At 39.3% G+C, this 21,188-nt stretch overlaps 1 protein-coding gene across 3 annotated transcripts in view; it reads left to right on the top strand.

Annotated features, from left to right (window-relative positions):
- Positions 1 to 21,188, top strand: part of LOC126412065 (exportin-6-B) — a 357,950-nt gene that overhangs the window by 208,396 nt on the left and 128,366 nt on the right. For all 3 annotated transcript variants that reach the window (XM_050081474.1, XM_050081465.1, XM_050081456.1), the window contains one exon: positions 10,411 to 10,592. In XM_050081474.1, coding sequence (XP_049937431.1) covers positions 10,411 to 10,592 — 182 coding nt within the window. The remainder of the gene's footprint in view (positions 1 to 10,410; positions 10,593 to 21,188) is intronic.

Genomic DNA, 21,188 nt, shown 5'->3' with positions numbered 1-21,188 from the left:
CAAAGAAGACATTATCAACATCTCACTGTCTTTGAACAAGGTCGTGTAATACAGCTATGAGAAAGTGGATGTTCCTTCTGCAATACTGCAGAAAAGCTTGGCAGGAATGTAGCCACTGTAAGTGATGGCTGGTAGAGGTTGTCAGGAGAATGTTCAGTTGCAAGAAGACAGGGCTCCATCTGCCACATGGCAGTACCAAAAGGGAAGGACATTGTGTTCGACGTCTGGCTCTGGAACGTCATACTGCACCTGCTGTAGCAATTTGAGCAGCATTTGGCACCACAGCGGCACAATGAACTGTTACAAATTGGTTACTTCAAGGACAGCTCTGAATGAGATACCCTATAGGGTGCATTCCACTGACTCCAACCGACTGCCATTTGCAACTTCACTGGCGTCAGGCAAGAGCTTATTGAGGGGTAGTGTGGAGCCCTGTTGTGTTTTCTGATGAAAACTGAAACTGCCTAAGGTGACTGATGGATGTGTGCTGTTTAAGAGGAGACCAGTTGAGTGCCTCCAACCAGCCTGTCTGCATGCTAGGCACACTGGACCTACCTCTGGAGTTATGGTCTGGGGTGTGATTTCGTACGACATAAGGAGCACTCTCATGGCTATCCCATGCACCTTGACTGCAAATTTGTGATACGATCTGTTGTGCTGCTATTCACGAACAGCATTCCAAGCTGTGTTTTCCAACAAGATACTGCTTTCCCACATACCACTGTTGTAACCCAACATGCTCTAGAGAGTGTTGACATGTTGTCTTGGCCTGCTTAATCAAGAGATCTGTTTCCACTTGAGCACATAAGGAAAATTACCGGATTACAACTCGAGTGTCATTCACAAAACGGCACTAGTCATTCCTGTATTGACTGACCAAGTCCAACAGGCATGGAATTCCATCCCACAAACTAACATCCGACACATGTAAAACACAATGTGTGTATATTTGCTTGCTTGTATTCAACATTCTGGCAGTTACACAGGTTATTAATGTATCAGCATATCACATTTGCAGTGGCTTATCTCACCCTCGCATCAACCTGTGATCTTGCATTGTTAATCACTTACATATGTCACCTAGACAAATGTATTCTCAAAATTTCGTTACTCTGCTTTAATTAGTTTTGCTGTTATGATAGTTTTCCATTAGTGTATTTATGGGAATAAAATAGTCAGAGTGAGTTCTGAGGGAGAGAGATTGAGATAGACTGTACCAGCTAAGGTCCAGGAAATGAGAGAGGCCTGGTGGGAAAGAAGGGTAGGCCTACATAGTTTTAATGGGATAAAGCGTGTGTACAGAAAAGGTGAAGACATTACTGTATTGTTTTTTAATAAATATATCATTAGCTGTTTTTTGAAACTGGAGATTTTAGTTAGCGCTCTGATATGGTGAGGGGGATAATTCAACATTTGGGTCTCTTGCTACTGAAAAGGACGTGGAGAAATCTGCTGGGTTTGTAGTAGGATTGAAAGATTTTTACTCTGATAGGAATAAGTGTTTCTGCTGTAGTGTTCCGAGAAGGATGTTAAGATCGAGCAGAGATATGAGAGACTGCATACAGTGGTAAAACAATAAAGGAGATAGTAAATGTAAACAGCACTCGCAGATAAGACCTTACGCCTGTTCTGACTGGCTGACTGCTGACTACAAGGCAGTATTTGGGGGCAATCTATAGTGATAAGTAGGCCAATCCCTCCGGCATTTATTGCCATTCAATGAATCCTGATGGTATCGCTTCGTCTTTATTCAAGCAGTTCTCATTTGACCTTGCAAGGCCGAGAGGACTGCATTCCAGGCACCCCTACCTCAGAAAAAAGTCTGAAGTACTGGGAATGGAACCCAGGTCTTTCCGCACTGAAGGCAGGAACACTAGGCAATCAAGAAAAGACAGTATGTGTAGAAAACTTTGCAGTAGTGTGCATGTGGCCAGGATAGTTGGGCATGTGATGATGAGATCAATCAAAAATTTGAACATCACAGATAAATCATATGCAGTCATTCGTCACCAGCTCTAAGTGCAATGAGATTTCCTGAGAAAGAGCTGGAAGAATAACATTACTGTAATCATACATTAGAAGTACAAGCATTTGTACAAATTTCTTTTCCAGAGAAAAAAGCTTTTTATATTTTTGTAGGATGTGGAGAGATGCTGATGTGCAAGAATACATTGTAACTATGTGTTCAACCTTGTTTAGATTTACATCAATTATTACTCATAGACTCTTTGTAGAGGAAGATAAATTTGCATTTATACCATTTAGGATTAAAGATGGTATGAACTTTAGGCTACTGAGCCTAGAATGGTGAACCAGATCATCTTGAGTTTTAGGTGGATTGTGCTTTGATCGTATATTCTGTCACCATTTTGATAATTCACACAGGTCAACATTCACATCCTTGATAACTCTCTCAAGGTTCTGACTGTTTATTGTAAGTTTAATTTTCACAATCACATCCTCTATCATACAGGAGTCTTTCCCTCTGTTTAAGACTCCTGTCCAGTGTTTTATGACTGTGGAAACAAAAGTTAATTTAACACGTATGTTCACTAATAGGAAGTACAAAATAAACAACATATTCTGAACATATTTACACAGTTCACTGAACACTGTCACAATGTTGTGAGATGCACCAAGATTGTCTTGTGGCATAACAAACTGCCATAAAAGGTACAAAAATAGTTGGTCGAAAGGATGAAGGAAAAATAAAACCCAGAAGCCTAAATAGTTTACCTTGAATGAACAGTCTGAGCAGCAGTATTGAGGATAGCACATGCAGCATTCCATCAGGTGATAAGTATGTGCTGTGCTGCCCCTCTTTAAACCTCAGGATTAGGAGAAGAATAGCCCACATGAAGCATAAGAGATAATGCCATTGATTCTGACATGCATAATGTGACATCGTACAGAATTACTAACATGCGCATCTGTGTAGCGTTGTCATATGTCTGCAGTAATAGCAAGTTACCTCTGAAAAAATCATCTCACTCATCCTTACACATGTTTTCTTACGGTACAACAGCAAAGACAAAATTAATAATATTTGCTATAACAATTCAAACAATTCATATTGTGTTATATATGTTTTTTAGCTTGGTCATTTGTCCCATGAGCGGCACAAATATATGGAAAGCTATATTGGCGTTTTGTAGCAGTTGCAACACACACACACACACACACATGCGTGCGCGCACGCACACACACACACCATTCAGAAGCTGGTGGACTATTTTTCAACAGCATAAAATCCAATATCATGCCACCATTGAGCATTGACGAAAAGGACTAATGAGGAAACATCACTGACTTGACCTCATATTTAAGGAGAAAAATGCATATTTGCAAGGTATCCGCCCCAGCAGTTGCCCCTATGCTGGAATCAGGACCTTAATGCTGATAATATCCAGTTATGACAATCAGAAAGTACAGCTTTTAAATATGCAGGCACACTGGTTGTTATTAGCTTTGCCCCACTGTAGCTGCTTTATGCGTGAGCACGAAGCACTGTACTGTGGATTGAATAAGAGATTTGTGAAATACTGTTTTGATGTTTCTAACGTGCTTCTTTCATTGTGTTAAAGTGCACAGTTTCTAACCTGTAGGTGTTACTAGAGATCTCTTTGCTTTGAACATTTTTTTGTTGTGATTCACAAATGCATTGTAAAGGAATGAAATGAGTGTGCCGATATAGAAATAGTGCTGCTATTTCATTATTTAAGTCACTGTTGTGCATTATTTTCTTTAGATTTTAAAGCTGCACTGTGAAAGTGAAGTACAGGGTGTCCCATTCAAACCTCCCTGATTTCAAAGGCCCAGGAAAAAAACCACAGTAGATATAACAATGAAAATGCACCACATTGTAGAGCATCTCAAAGAATATATTTATTTATCATCAATTCACCTCTACATGTGAACCATTTGTATCTCAAAGAATATAGAGTCCAAATTCAATTTCTTGCCAAGTTCTTAGTAACATTTCCTCTGTTATTGTTCCAATCGCATTGGTGATACGAAGTCGCAATGTAGAAATATCATCCACTTTGGTCGCATACACGGAGTCCTTCGTGAATCCCCACATCAAGAAATCAAGCGGCGTAATGTTGGGTGAACATGGTGGCCAAGCAATGGGTCCTCTGCGACTGATCTAACGATTGGGAAATTTCCTATCCAGGAACTTGCGAACAGCCGCTGACCAATCCGGCGGAGCTCCACCTTGTTGAAAAATGATGTTTGGTTGCAAGTCTTGTATCTGAGGGTACACAAACTGCTCCAACATATCCAGATACACTGACCCATTCACCGTTTGTTCCGCAAAGAAGAACGGTCCAACAATCCTGTCATGCATTAGCCCGCACCATATGTTTAGTTTAGGGCTATCACAAACATGTTCAATGACAACGTGCAGATTATGTGAACCCCAAATCTGAACATTGTGCCTATTAACCCTTCCTGATAGATGAAAGGTTGCCTCATCTGAGAATAAACTTTTTTTCAGGAAGTTGGCATCCATATCAATACGCTGCAGCATATCCGCAGCAAATTGTTGTCAGTGTGGTTTGTCGTTCAGCATCAGATGTTGCAGAATTTGCATTTTGTAAGCACACATACGAAGACACTGGTGAACTACACAGTACAATGTTGATTGAGGTACATCAAGTTGCCTAGATGCGTGACAGATTGGCTTACATAGGCTTCTGAGAAACGTTTGTCTGATGTCCTCCACTGTCTCTTCTGAAACGCTGTAATGTGCACCGCCAGAATGTTTCAGAACACTTCCTGTTGCCAGAAACTTCCTATACCATTCCTTAATTGTTTTCACATCAGGTGGATCACATTCATATACACAACGCTAATTTCTTTGCACAGTAATCAGCGATTTTGTTTCTGCAAACCACATTATTGCTTACAAGCACTGCTGTGGAGTTGCCATTTTCTCTTCATGCGACCATGCTGCACTCTGGTGACAACACTTGGCATTTCTGATGCGGGAATATAAATTCTTTGAGGTGCTCTAGAATGTGGTTCATTTTTAATTGTTGTGTCTACTGTGGTTTTTCTCTCCTGGATCCTTGAAATTAGGGAGATTTGAGTGGGACACCCTGTACATTTGCAGGAGATGCACAATTCCTCAATGTCAGCAGCATGATTAAACTGTCAATCAAAAATCACTAACTTCATTTCATAATAGTTCTTCAGTGCTTAGCTTTATTCATTTTGATTTTGAGGTTAACAGAACACCTTGAATGACTAGAGATAGGACGTTCATTTTCACAGGACATGTACGTTAATATGTTCTACAGAAATGATTAGCATTTGAACCATGTCAGCCCACGGGTTCAAGGTCAACATCGTGGCGCAACACCACCCACCGGTAAAATGTGCCTGCGACTCTTGTTTTCGTGGTAAGCCAAAGGTGTGACTTGAGCAGACATAAAGGATACCTCGCAGATGTATGTGCGTACCGTGTCATTAAATCAGAGTGTTTGAAAGAGGGCGCATTATTGGCATGAGAGAATGTGATGCATCCATCTGGGAAACTGCTGCTCATGTAGGACCAAGTGTCTCAGCAGTGCAATGGATGTGTGCAGAACGGTTCACCAAAGGCCGTAGAACACTATGAGATGGGTCAGGTCACACTGCTCAGCCAACCTCCCAAGAAGATCGACATCTCATCCTAATGGCATTGCAGGACAGATATGTGTCCTCCTTGGCCCTGGAGCAACAGTGGAACAGTTGAACACATCACACACTATGAAGGGTGACAGTCTGTTACTGTTTATTATGGCATGGGTTATGTGTGCGTCGTCCACTTCTCCACCTACCTTTGACAAATGTGTAGAAACATGCTAGACAGCAGTGTTGTATGGAATGACTTTGCTGTGGACAGGAATGGCATCAAATACTGTTTTTGGGTGAATCCAGATTCTGTTTGTTTGAAAATGATGACCCATTTTGGTTCGCTGTAGCCAAGTGGAGCGACATCACAGTGACTGCATTTGTACAAGACATGCAGCGACAGCTCGAGGTCCTATGGTAAGGAGTACAATTGGGTACAACCACAAATCTCAGTTGGTGCACGTCCAGGACGCTGTGACCAGTGTGACCTATATGAATGACATCCTGTGGGTGGCGCAGTGGTTAGCATACTGGACTCGCATTCGGGACGACGACGGTTCAATCCCGCGTCTGGCCATCCTGATTTAGGATTTCCGTGATTTTTCCTAAATCGCTTCAGGCAAATGCCGGGATGGTTCCTTTGAAAGGGCGCGGCTGACTTCCTTCCCCGCCCTTCCCTAATCCGATGAGACCGATGACCTCACTGTTTGGTCTCTTCCCCCGAAACAACCCAACCCCTCTCTGTGTCGATGTGTCGACACCCTGTGACCTGTACTCATACCCATTCTGCGCGACACTAGACACCATTTTTCAACAAGCCAATGTGCAACCACATGCTGCTGCACAAACATGTGCCCTCTTGGTGTCACAAGATGTCAGCGTTTTTCCCTGGCCCAGCAGATCACCAGACTTGTCACCAACCGAAAATGTTTGCAATATGGTGATAATGACAGGTGCAGAACTGTGACCCAGTGCCGGCCACCACAGATGAACTTTGGAACCAGGGGAATGCAGCATGGATAGCTATACCACAGGATGTCATTTGCATCGTATAGTCATATACACATCAATGCCATCACGCATGGAACACGTTATCAGGGTCCATGGCAGATCCTCTGCCTATTAGGCAGCAGGTCACTTGCTAAACCAAGGTGACTGAAATACTATTCATTTCTGCAGAACGTGCTAATGTACATGTCCTGTGAATGTGAATATGAATGTCCCCTCCCTAATCGTTCAAGTTGCTCTGCTTTTCTGAAAATATTGTGTGTGTGTGTGTGTGTGTGTGTGTGTGTGTGTGTGTGTGTACTACTTTGACATATTATGTATTCCTTGAGATAAATACAACTGGTTTTTGCAAAAATTTGAAAGCTGTTCTTTCAGAAGGTTGTACCTGCGTACTATGGATTGATGGGGCTGATGTCATGCAAGTGTGCCTTATCCTTCTTAAAATGTGAAGTAAAATTGATGTTTTCTTGTAAGTTGAACTTTTTGAGCAACATTGAGGAATGCAGTTTATTATTTCTCCATATAGAAACCACATTCATCACTTGCTGTTCGAAAGACTTCAGTGGTAAATGATCAGATCTCATGCAGCATGTTGCAGCAACCAAAATTAGGCACTAAATAAATTCTCTTGGCCACCGCATAGCTGACTTTAGCTGATATTAAACTTTCCAAATTTGTCATAGTAAGTTATCTTGGAGTTGTCTTCACAAGCTACATAGGAAAAGACTGTAGACTGCATTGCTATCGGACCTCTGACTGATGACCTACACTGAAGGAAAGATCTTCTGCTGGGAAATTCTAGAAGAGCCATTCCAAGTTTGATAACCTGTGTGTAAGAAGTAGAAATGCAATAGGCTTTCCTATGTGCATAACACTGTGTGTCATCTTTTACTTTGGAGAGACCTGACTCTAAATGGATGAACAATATTGCCAGCTGCTCAAATTAGGCTTGCATAGATTTCTTTCCTCATAAAATTTCCCTTCCCCAATTATTTTTCAAGTATTGATTCAGTGGTATTCTTTCAAATAGATTTTAACAAGAGAGTCGTAGCAGGTGTTGTTTTATGAGGAATACAAATTGTATACAACAGTGAAAACAACACACCTCCAAATCAAAGGCACTGTGCATGATGACAGTTGTTGTTTGGCTAAAAGGTGCTAGTAAACCCAATCCCATAATCAACCTCTGTACCAGGTTGGATGACACAGCTTCCCATCCAGTAGTAATTAATCCTAATCTGTTTTGCATGGAGTATGTGTCTGTTCTATAATCACCAATGTTCCCTTACTGCTACTTGTCCGTCATTGGAGCAGGATTTCATTATTAGCTAACAATAAGGTTATTTGAGATTTGTGGAAGACAAAACAAGTAGCACTTGGAGTGGATACATTTAATGTTCTATTTTCCTCTTCTAGATTACACAGTGTCTGTGCTCGATTAGACAGCATTAACAGCCTTGCTGTCTGCAATAAGCAGATCCTCCTTTTTACAAATTTATTCCATTAGCACATTAATGTCCTTAATACTCTGGATTCTGTAGAAGCAAAGTGAAATTTCAGGCAGCTTTAAGTATTTTGAAAAGATAATCAAATTTTTTTTTTTTTAATTTTTGTACTGTGTTTTAAGTGAGATGTGTGATGATAAAGTAATCTACACGAATGGTTCTAAACACTAAGATTCTCTTAGTGATCTGTTGTAGGCCCTGTATGTGTCCCTAGATATGGCTGCCAATAAATTCACAATATTCAGTGCAGAACTGTATGGAGTTTGGGGGTTATGGCTCTGATAAGTTGTGTTTGTGTTGTGTGGGGTGGTTTCACTTCAACACTGTGGGTGTTCTGCTTACTGTTCAGCGTATGTATCTAGAAGAGAAATGTTTCCAAAATATTCAACATTATCTTCTCCACACTAATCAAAGTGGAAACTGGACAGTACTACACTCTTGCAGGTCTGAAGCTAATGTTCCCATCAAACTACCTAGATTTAGTTTTTCTATCAGTTCTATAAAGTGTTTGAATCACATGTCAGGATGATGCCTTTGAGTAGGTCAGGACTGTTTTCATTTCATCCCTGTCCTACTGAACTAGTATGCCATCTCTAATAACCATGATACGAAACTGTGACCTTCATTCTGTTTTCTCTTCTCCTACAAATTCCAAAATGTAAAGCATCAAACAATTGGAAGTCCTCAGTGGAATAACGACAATACGAAAATAATAGGCTGCTATACACCACATAGAGGAGGCGTTGAGTCACAGACAGACACAGTGAAAAAGACTGCTAAAATATTAAGCTTTTGGATGAAGTCCTTCTTCTGAAATAGCGCCCCCCCCCCCCCCCCCCCCCCACACACACACACACACACACACACACACACACACACACACACACACACACACACGACCACCGTTTCAAGGCTCTGGAGCCCAACTGCAATCTCACCTCTTTCTTGTGAAGGATTACAGCATGAAATTTTACGTCCTCAAAAAAACTTTGATAGGTAAAAGAAAGAAGTGAAAACCTCCTAGCAGATTAGAACTATGTGGTAGACTGTGACTTGAACCTGGACCTCCTCCTTTCACATATAATGGACTCTAATTTGAGGGAACAAAAAAATTGCATAACATGATTGAGAAGCATTTGGCATGACCTCACAGAATGTGTCATATAGAAACAGCTGTTCAATTAGCATATTGCACAATAGATGCAAGTGAGAAAAACTTAGTATTTGCTGGTTGTATGTTGAATTTATGTTAATTTCTTCCATTGTGTTTCTTTTTAGTTCCTGCTTGTGAGCACATCATTACTGTTTGTTATTGCAAATTGGCTCTTATCTAACCATCATGTGATAAGGCAGAGAGAAGCCAGTCACTCTCAAGGAATAAACTTTGATGTTGGTTTTTACAAGAAGCATCTGTTGGGTTATTAGTATACTGCCAATTTTGCCCCAAATAGAGATGCTAATTGATTTTATATTCAGCACATTATGTTCATGTAAGGTAGTTCACAAATCAATTAATTGCAAATTTAAATGTTGAAAGTGTCCATTTAGATTAAACTGCAGCACTAAAGTAAACAGTTGATTCAGATTTTACTGATTAACACCCAAAAAGCCCCAAAAGTAAGCAGTTACTTGGAATTAGTCAAAGAGGACAAGAAAACTGACATTAGTTGACCACAGAAGAAAATAAATAAGCACATATAATACCATAACACCTTCCTTTTAGCTGTTCCACCCTCTCTCTCTCTCTCTCTCTCTCTCTCTCTCTCTCTCTCTCTCTCTCTCTGTATTCCTGAATGGTAAAGACGTTCTGCATGCTCCAGTGGACAGACACCACTAGAAGAAAGGAAAGTGAGAATGACTGAGTCACAATGTACAGGTATTCTTCAGAATTAAATAGTGGTCTACACTTCTCTGTAAAGTGAAAAATGAATTATGGAAGAAGCCCATATACTCAGACATCCTTCCTTCCTGGGGTGATTATCCAGGAAAGTATGGATGTCTGACAACCTCTGTGAAGTTAGGAAGAGAAGATGGAAGTGCTGCCAGATAGAAACTTAACGCTTGCCTGTATGGCTCAGTTCAGCCAGGGGAACAGATTCTAAGTTTAACATATCTCATGTTAAATTTCAGAAATTGTCTATTAATTATCATCAATGTTGTTGTTGCTCTTATTACTGTGAAATGTGTACCATTTATTTGTCTGAAGAATTGAGAAAAATTAATTTTTTGTGTAATACAATAACATTAACACCATAATTCTTTTTTTCTTTCTTTTTAGGCTTCATCTGCACATGAAGGCCATAGTGTTGGAATGCTGGCAATGGCTGCAATAAATGAAATAATGTACAAAAATTGCATACCTGTCTCTTGTGAGGATTTTCTTTTGGGTGTTTTTCAACAGGCAATGCATTTAATGAACAATATACTGCAATCAGGGGGACTTGAGCACTTAGAAGAAAGGCAAGAACATCTAATTACTTTTATTACAATAACAGAAATACCAAAATGAAAATAACAAACAAAAATGAGAAAAGGCAACCACTTGCCTATTGATTATTGATGTGTGATTGCATAGGTATTTTGTCATTAGCACCATATCTTCGAGGTTACACAGCCTAAGATTTCTGAGTGACAAATAAAGAAGCCTAACATCACAGAGACATTCCTAGGTTTCGAGCTATTACACTTTCTCCAATTTAATACACAGCCACAGTGGCACTCAAATACAAGGTGATGATAATTAAAATTCAGCTTTAAAAACACTGTAGAAATAACACCACTGGTCAGAATGATCTCAAATTGCAACGGAATATTATCAGAGGAGGAAGAAAATGTATGGCAGAAGAAAAAAACAGTGTGAAAATTGATCAGTAGATGATGCTGCATGTGTCAGAATATGTAAATAAAAACACCTATCATGGGCACGACACCGAGCGAGGTGGCGCAGTGGTTAGCACACTGGACTCGCATTCGAAAGGACGATGGTTCAATCCCGCGTCCGGCCATCCTGATTTAGGTTTTCCGTGATTTCCCTAAATCTCTCCAGGCAAATGCCGGGATGGTTCCTTTGAAAGGGCACGGCCGACTTCCTTCCCCATCCTTCCCTAATCCGATGATACCGATGACCTCGCTGTTTGGTCTCTTCCCCCAGACAGACAACCAACCATGGGCACGACCCATTGAAGTTGGTATAAACACGCTGGGTACATGGCTTTTGTGTCTGCAATGTTCGCCATGACTGTCTCAATGCAGGATCACACTCTGCTTGTAAAGCTGTATTACAAGAATGATGACTACCCACGTTGCTCTGCACAAGTTCCTGACACTGAAGGGTTTGAAAAAAGCAGTTGGTTCAATGACTGCCGTGGATCTGGAAAAAATGATTCGGATTTGAAAAGATAGTTTCTTTTGGTGTGCAACCTGGTAGAGGGAGGAAACGAATTGATTTGATGTCAGTGGAAGCAGTGGCCCCAGCAATGCAGGAGGAGATGAGTGGTGGTGTGCACACGTGTAGTACATGGAGAATTGCCCGAACATAGAACGTACCTGTGAGAACAGTGCATAAAATCCTGCAAAACATCCTTCTTTGCTATCTATTCAAAATTACCCATGTGCACGACTTGTTTCCTATTGACCTGCCAGCAAGAGAAACCTTTGCTTTAGAATTTCTTGCTCACGTGGAAGTGGACAGTGATTGGCAGTGGAAGATTCTGTGGACAGATGAGGACCACTTCCATCTGACAGGATATGTCAATAAACAGAATTGATGAATATGGGAAACAGAAACTCCACATGCAAATCAACCAGTACCACTTCATCCTGAAAAGGTCGCTGTGTGGTGCAGATTTATGGCATCATTTATCATAGGGCCATATTTTATTGAAGAGACAGATGTTTCTGGTCCTGTTACCTGTACCATCACTGGTAAGCGATAATAGTGTCTTTTGCATAACCATATCATTCCAGCTCTCCAACAGCGTGGATGTGTGGGTGGGATGATTTTTATGCAAGATGGCACACCTCTGCACATTGCAAATCCAGTTAAGCAGCCGCTCTGCTGAAGCACCATTTCGGAAGTGCTATAATTATCAGCCACCATTTCCCTACAGCCTGGCCATCCTGATCACCTGATCTTAATCCGTGTGACTTCAGGCTGTGGGGACTATCTGAAAGATGTTGTGTTCAGTGTTCCAATTGCAAACTTAGCTGCATTGAAGGGACGCATGATGCAACACATTCTGAACGTGACCCCGGAAACAATTCAGTCAGTTGTGGAACATGCTGTTTCTCGATTTCAACTTGTTGCAGAAAAAAGTGGGCAGCATATTGAACATGTTTTGCTCCAGTCACAAGGAAATTAATTATCCGATTTGATTTTGATTGATGCTTTTTATACGGTTTTTGGCCTCAGGACAATTAAAAACCAATGTGAGTGATGCTTTTTATGCGGTTTTTGGTCTCAGTACAATTAAAAACTGATTTTTCCCATCTGATGTGATACGACCTTTCAGTGGTGGATGGGCTTACATAACTAACAGTATCACACACGTACGCCTTAGTCATTGTAATATGATTCGTTTGTTATTTGTAGTCAATCACTATTAAATTTTGGTTCTTACAGCACTATCTATTGCTACATTTTGTAACTATTTATTTTTCTTCTGCTATACGTTTTTCCCCTTCTCCGATAGTATTCCGTTACAATTTGACGTCATTCTGAGCAGTGGTGTTATTTCTACAGCAGTTTGAAAGTTTAACTTCAATTATAATCACTCTGTACATCCACCTGTGACTGGAGCAACTGTGCATGGCTATAAAATAAAGGGCCTGATGCTGTCGCAGAATATGTATGCATTTGCTACAAATGAAAGACCAATAGTTGTGAAGCCTGAAGCTTTTTCAGTCAAATGCAGTATCCCTGGTGTCTGTAGACAAAACATTGTGCCATGGCCATCATTTGCATAAGAAGTGTTATTTTATTTTGCTGGAAAACTGATACATGTAATAATAGAACAGCAAATTATCATGAAGTTTCACATGAAACTTCCAAAAAGAACTGCTACTGAAACATATCTTTAATTAAAACAAGAGTAAGGTGAAGACTGACTATCATGTATGTGTGTTTTTGAGTGGTTCAAACATTTCCAAGGTGGCAGAGAAGATGCTGAAGATGACTGATGCCTGGGACGCCCACAACCTCAATAATGGATGAAAATATCACAAAAGTAGGTAATCTGATTTGATCTCACCATTGGTTGAGTATTCAACCAATTGCTGAAACTGCAGGAATTGTTAAAGAGTGCATAAGGCAAATTTTACATAATTTAACATGGGACAAGCATGAAACTGGTGCCAAAAACTCAGTCAATCAAACAGAAAGGGGTTTACAAAAATGTTTGTACTAAACTTTGATTATCATTGAAAATGATTCTGATTTCGTATAAACAGTGATAATATGTAATGAGTCTTGGTTTTTCACTTATGATTCAGAAACTTAGCACCAGTCTACGCACTGTAAGGACCCAACTTCCCCGAGAGTGAAAAAAGCTCAAATGAGCAAATCGAATTTCAAAGTCATGAGGACTTTTTTTTTTTTTTCTTTTTTCCTTCAATATTTGTGGAATTGTGTTCCTTCATTGGGTACATGAAGGTCATACTATTAATCAGTATTACTTCCTTGATGTTCTGAGAACTCCATGATAAAATAAGGGAAAAAATGACAAGAATTGTGGAAGAACAAGTTATGGGTTTTGCATCAAGACAATGTACCGGCTCATGCCGCATTATCTGTTAAGAAGTTTGTAGTGAAGTAGAGCGTCCCATTGTTAGACCACAACTTATTCACCCTACCGAGCGCCATGTGACTTTTCTCTGTCTGCCAATGTCAGATCAGTATTAAAAGAATCAAGATTTCACTCTGTTGAAGCAGTGAAAGAAAAAGTAGCAAGTGTCATCAAGGAGCTCACTAAGCAAGACTTCCAGACTGCTTCCATCAGTGGAAGTGAGTAAGACTTCCAGACTGTTTCCATCAGTGGAAAATTCACATGGTGTGTTGTAGGGATAGAGGAGGGGAGTATTTTGAGGACGACAATAAATATTAATGTGGAACCCTTTCAGTGTATGTTGCGAACCTCTTCACATTTCATAACAATTTGTAAACATGTGTTCACAACATTAATATCATTTACATGTCCTGGACTCACTGAATTGGAGCTGTTGCTCCTTTTAAATGTACTTGCTGTGTTGGGAGCCAAAAGACTTGTTGTAAATGTACTATGATCTAAGACTCACCGCATAAACTAAGACCTATGTGAGATTCATCAATTATGGCTCTGTTGTTTCACTTTTTATGGCTAATAATATATTTTGTATGAAGTTGATGAATGAAACTAACGATAAGAGTTGTTTACACCATTGTAGGAGAACTGAATGTTAATTTTGATGGAATTTGTGTAATAAGTTGGATGTCTAGCACTTCATTGCAATTGGAAGTCAATATGAAACTTCTTGGCTGATTAAAAGTGTGTGCTGCACCAGGGCTTGAACCCAGCACCTCATATTTTGTGGGCAAGTGATCTACTGAGTGGACTATCCAAGCACAACTCATGATTGATCCTCACAGCTTAATTTTTGCTAGAGTGAGAATGCATTCTGGGAAATCAATCTATTATCTGTGAACAAAGAGTTGATCATAGTGCTTGTATTATCACATATACTATATAATTTGTAGGATTTCCAGATACCAGGCTTGTTACTTTAATCATCATCAAACAATCCTCATTCAATGTTGGAAAACGGCTGTTTTAAAACTTCTTCACGTATTACATCCATAGTGTTTACATATCCATGTTTTTCCTGTCTGTCCAGTAATGCCTTCTCATCTTTCACCAGATCCTCTTCGTGGATAGTACTGAAAAGAATTTAATTAATCCATTTTTTGTTAGTCTCTATGGCTATATGCCCCAGCCTCCTTCACATAAATTTCATGGCAGTTACTATAATACCCACAAATCTTTGGTGCTTTCTTAACTAATTATACATTTGTATCCTTCTTTTTTATTCCCATTCCCCTATAAGGGACTCAATTTTAGACGGTGTGCACATCTAAAGTTCTTGTTTTGCTGCTATAGATGATAAGTGGCAGTACACATTGGTGAAGAACTTTATTTCAAACACATTGGGGGGAAAAACAAACAACACAACAACCCTTACATTTTTTATGTGGGAGAAATAACTTCAAGTCAATGTGAATACTCACTTCCCTCCAAATATTTCACAACTCAGTGTGCTACATTAAATCGATGACAGAAAGTTAACCAATATTTGTGACAGTATTAGTGTCACGCATGTGTGAATGTTCTCAGCCAAAACTCCACTAATACTGGGATGTCATTTCCTTATCCCGTACTAGCACTTTTATATTTAAATCAATTAAACTCTCAGAAAACTGTAACAATATCTTTTTTGTACTACCTCGAGTGTTGCGAGTCAAAGGTAAGAAGTAGCACAACTACTCTCATATTGAAATAACATTTCTAATTATAATATTTTATTGCTATTCTGCACTTGATGATTTAAGTCAACTGGTATTACTGAGTGACATGAAGCAGTTTCAAATCGCTAGGAACTGTGTTCAGATGCACATCTGACATCCTGGTTTAGGTTTTTCATCTCTTCATATGAATGCTGCTTCCTTTAAAGTTGCTTCAGCTGATTTCTTACATCAATACTTTTCCATTTCAAGCTTGGAATTAATCCTTAATAATATTGCTGGTAGCCAAAAATTAAATCCCAATCCTCTTTTCTGTTCTGAAATCAGTGTTGGAAAATAATATAGTGACACATCTATTATCACTAAACTTAGTACTCAGGTTGTCATTTTTGCTATCAGTATTTGATAAAGTTTTATTTGTGTAATGTACAGCACTACTATAAATGATTCATTTGTTTTCAGAACACTATATTTTGCAAAGCATTACATGTACAAATATAATTTATACATGAATAGAGCCATAAACTTGTAAAGTATGCATTTTGCACTAAACAAATGTTCTAAGAGTGCCCCTCTGGTCACAGGACACATGTCCAAGTGGAGGTGGTAATCTACATCTACACTCTCCAAACCATCGTGAGGTACACGGCAGAGAATACACCCCATTGTACCAGTTATTAGTGTTTCTTTCTGTTCCATTTACATATGGAGTGCAGGAAAAATAATTGTTTGAAATCTTCTGTGCATGCAGTAATTATTCTAATCTTATCCTCATGATCCATATGTGAGCAATACATAGGGGTTGTAGAATATTCCTGGAGTAATCATTTAAAACTGGTTCTAGAAATTTTGTTCATAACCTTTCTTGGGATAGTTTATGTCTGTCATCAAATGTCTTCCAGTTCAGTTCCTTCAGTATCTGTGTGACACTCTCCTACAGATTAAACAAACCTGTGACCATTCATGCTGCCAATTGCTGTATACGTTCAATATCCTCTTTGTGTCCTACCTGGTATGGGTCCCTCACACTGGAGCAATATTCTAGGATGGGTGGCACAAGTGATTTGCAAGCAACCTATTTTATAGACTGATGGCACTTACCCAGTATTCTACAGATAAACTGAAGTCTCCACCTGCTTTACCCACAACTGAACCTGTGTGATCATTCCATTTCATATTCCTACAAAGTGTTACACTCAGTTATTTGCATGAGTTGGCTGATTCCAACAGTGACTCATTGATATTATAGTCATAGAATACTACATTTTTTCATTTTGTGAAGTGCAAAATTTTACATTTCTGAACTTTTAAAGTAAGTTGCCACTCTCTGCACTACTTTGAAATCTTACCAAGATTTGACTGAATACTTATGCAGTTTCTTTTAGATAGTACTTCATTATAGATAGCTGCATCATCTGCAGAAAGCCTGATTTTACTATTAGTATTGTCTGTAAGTTCATTAATATTCAACATGAGCAGCAAGGGTCCCAGCATATTTCCCTGGGGTACACCCAAAGTTACTTCTGCATCTGAAAATGAATCTCCATCCAAGATAAAATGCTGCATCCTACCTACCAAAAAGTCCTCAATCCAGTTACAAATATCACTTGGTACCCTGTAGATCATACTTTTGACAATAAATATAGTTGTGGTGCTGAGTCAAACGCTGTTCAGGATTCAATAAATATGGTACCTACCTGATTACCTTGACTCAAAGCTTTCAGTATATCGTGTGACAAAAGTGCAAGTTGGATTTCATGTGATCGATGTTTTTGAAACCCACGCTGGTTGGTATTGAGGAGGATATTATGTACAAGATACCTCATTATGTTTGAGCTCAGAATATGTTACAATTCTACAATAAATTGATGTCGAGGATATTTAATGGTAGTTTTGTGGTTAACTTCTGCTACCCTTTTTGTAGACAGGTGTGACCTGTGCATTTTTCCGAAAACGGGCATGGTTTTTTGTTCAAGGGATCTATGATAGATTGTGGTTAGAAGAGAGGCTATCTCGGCCACAAATTCAACATATAATCTGACAGGGGTTCTATCAGGCCCTGGAGCTTTGTTCAGTTTTTACGATTTCAGTTGTTTTTCAACACCACTGACAATAATGCTTATTTAATTCATCATTTCAGTGGTACAAGGATTAAATTGGGGCAGTTCTCCTGGGTTTTCCTTTGTAAAGGACCATTTGAAAACATAGTTTTGCTTTTCAGCTTTTGCTTTGCTATCCTAAATTTCAGTTCCTGTCTCATTCCATGTGGACTGGACACTAACTTTGGTGCCAATAACAGACTTTGCATATGACCAGAATTTCTTTGGATTTTGTGAAACGTCATTTGACAATATTATGCTATGGTAGTCATTAAAAACCTCGTGCACTGCTCTCTTGACAGCCAAACACGTTTCATTCAGTGTCTATCTATAGCACTACACTTAGTTTTACACCTGTTATGCAGTAATCTCTATTACTTCAGAAGTTTTTTTACAGTGACTGTATACCATGGAGGTTCACTCCCATTATGAACAGTTGTACTGGGCACATGCCTATCCAGTGCATGATCAGTGACTCTTTTAAGTTCCTCTACGTGCTCCTGCCGTGCACTGAAAGTTTCAAGTTCCTCATTAAGATATGACACTGATGATTTTTTACCTAGTTTATTGAGCATTATCTTTCTGCTTGTTTCAGTTGTCCTTTATGCTTTGGTAATCATTGTTGCCACATCAGCGTCACGGTCGCTGATACCAGGTTCGATGTGGACATCCTCAAACAGGTCAGGATTACTTGTTGCCATTAGATCCAATTGTATCCATCATGAGTGGGGTTCTAACTGTCCGTTCTAGGCAGTTTTCAGAGAAGACATTTAGTAAATAAAGTTTCGCAGGATGTCTTTATCATGCCCACCACTAACAAAACTGTAATTTTCCCAATTAATTGTTGGATGAGTAAAGTTTCCACCAGTGACTACAGTATGACTGGGGAATTTCTGTACAAGTGAACTGATGTTTTCTCTAAAGTTTTGGTTTACATCAGGTGATGAGTCGGGTGGGTGACCCCTGGTACTGAGACTTGCCCAAAAAATCTCACATGCAGCTTCAATCTCTACCACAATGGATTTGAGTTTCTTGTCTACTGCGATGAATACCCAACCCCCATTTCCCATTTGCCGGTTCTTTCAATATGCACTTAAATTTTCCTCCAAAATCTCACTGCTATGAATTTCATGTTTCAACCAGCTTTCTGTAGCTAGTATTATGTAAGCTCCACTGCTTTTCATTTTGTTGTTGTTGTTGTTGTTGTTGTGGTCTTCAGTCCTGAGACTTCTTTAATGCAGCTCTCCATGCTACTCTATCCTGTGCAACCTTCATCATCTCCCAGTACCTACTGCAGCCTACATCCCTCTGAATCTGCTTAGTGTATTCATCTCTTGGTCTCCCTCTATGATTTTTACCCTCCACGCTGCCCTCCAGTACTAAATTGATGATCGCTCGATGTCTCAGAACATGTCCTACCAACCGATCCCTTCTTCTAGTCAAGTTGTGCCACAAGCTTCTCTTCCCCCAATTCTATTCAATACCTCCTCATTAGTTATGTGATCTACCCATCTAATCTTCAGCATTCTTCTGTAGTACCACATTTCGAAAGTTTTTATTCTCTTCTTGTCTAAACTATTTATCGTCCACGTTTCACTTCCATACATGGCTACACTCCATACAAATACTTTCAAAAACGTCTTCCTGACATTTAAATCTATACTCGATGTTAACAAATTTTTCTTCTTCAGAAACGTTTTCCTTGCCATTGCCAGTCTACATTTTATATCCTCTCTACTTCGACCATCATCAGTTATTTTGCTCCCCAAATAACAATACTCCTTTACTACTTTAAGTGTCTCATTTCCTAATCTAATTCCCTCAGCATCACCTGACTTAATCCGACTACATTCCATTATCTTCATTTTGCTTTTGTTGATGTTCATCTTATACCCTCCTTTCAAGACACTGTCCATTCCGTTCAACTGCTCTTCAAAGACCTTTGCTGTCTCTGACAGAATTACAATGTCATTGGTGAACCTCAAAGTTTTTATTTCTTCTCCATGGATTTTAATACCTACTCCGATCTTTTCTTTTGTTTCCTTCACTGCTTGCTCAATATACAGATTGAATAACATCGGGGAGCTACAACCCTGTCTCACTCTCTTCCCAACCACTGCTTCCCTTTCATGTCCCTCGACTCTTATATCTGCCATCTGGTTTCTGTACAAATTGTAAATATCTTTTTGCTCCCTGTAATTTACCCCTGCCACCTTCAGAATTTGAAAGTGAGTGTTCCAGTCAACATTGTCAAACGCTTTCTCTAAGTCTACAAATGCTAGAAACGTAGGTTTGCCTTTCCTTAATCTAGCTTCTAAGATACGTCGTAGGGTCAGTATTGCCTCACGTGTTCCAATATTTCTATGGAATCCAAACTGATGTTCCCCGAGGTCGGCTTCTACTAGTTTTTCCATTCGTCTGTAAAGAATTCGCGTTAGTATTTTGCAGCAGTGACTTATTAAACTGATGCGAATGCTTTGGCAGTTTACCATTAGGATTGTAATAAGATCACCTGTGGGAGGTATTTCTTTCGTCTTACTGTGATACATCTAGGTTTCCTACAGCTATCATTATCTGGATAGGATGGAGAGTTGCCTAACTTGAAAATCACTAGTGTGCACTCTACACACAGTCAGCTACCTGAGTAGCAGCTTCTGATGTGTAGTGCTTACCTGACCCATTTAGGGGTCTTTAGGCTAATTGCTTATGAGAATTGAAGCGAATACACAAAAACCTGTGGTAAAAACAACTAGTTTCATAAAACATTTTGAGGTTATTTATAGTTGGTAGCAAACTCAAAAACAAGTTAATTTACGACAAATGCAGATAAATTATGGGGCTGCTACTCTTTTAGGGAAAACTAGATGTAACACAAGTTGTTAGTTAAAAGAATCTGCTACAGTAGCTGAAATCAAACAATGGAAAATCCAGGATGGAATTTAATAATATTATCAGAAGGAAAGTTGCTACTCACCATATAGCAGAGATGCTGTGAAAGTCTTTGTTGTGCGTATCTGCGGCTAAGCATCCTCACTATATGGTGAGTAGCAACTTTCCTTCTCATAATATTGTTACAGTAGCTAAGTTAGAAATGCTGATTTACTACAAATTGCTCATAGATTATGCAAAGGACAATGGTAGCTTCCAAAAATTTTCAAAAACACACATTTGTTTGCATTGATATACAATGTAATTCAGGGGTGACATATTCTTTGGCAGAACTTTGAATCAGAAATGCTGATTTGCTACTAAATAAATTACATACCCAAAACACTCATGCCAGTAACTTACGAAACTATAGTTTCATAAGTGTCCAAAAATTCACAAAATAAGCTCTTTCTCATGAAATTGTACAATGAAATTAGAGAAAGATTGTTTTGAAGGAGGATAGGCTTGCTGACTCAAAAATTTCAAAAGAGCGCAATTAAGTTTAAACCCACAATTAAAGATAATGGTACGAGTTAT

Source organism: Schistocerca serialis, chromosome 1, assembly GCF_023864345.2.
Source record: "Schistocerca serialis cubense isolate TAMUIC-IGC-003099 chromosome 1, iqSchSeri2.2, whole genome shotgun sequence".
Lineage (NCBI taxonomy): Eukaryota > Metazoa > Arthropoda > Insecta > Orthoptera > Acrididae > Schistocerca > Schistocerca serialis.
The sequence above is the reverse complement of the archived record's forward strand: the minus strand, read 5'-3'. Positions and strand labels throughout refer to the sequence as shown.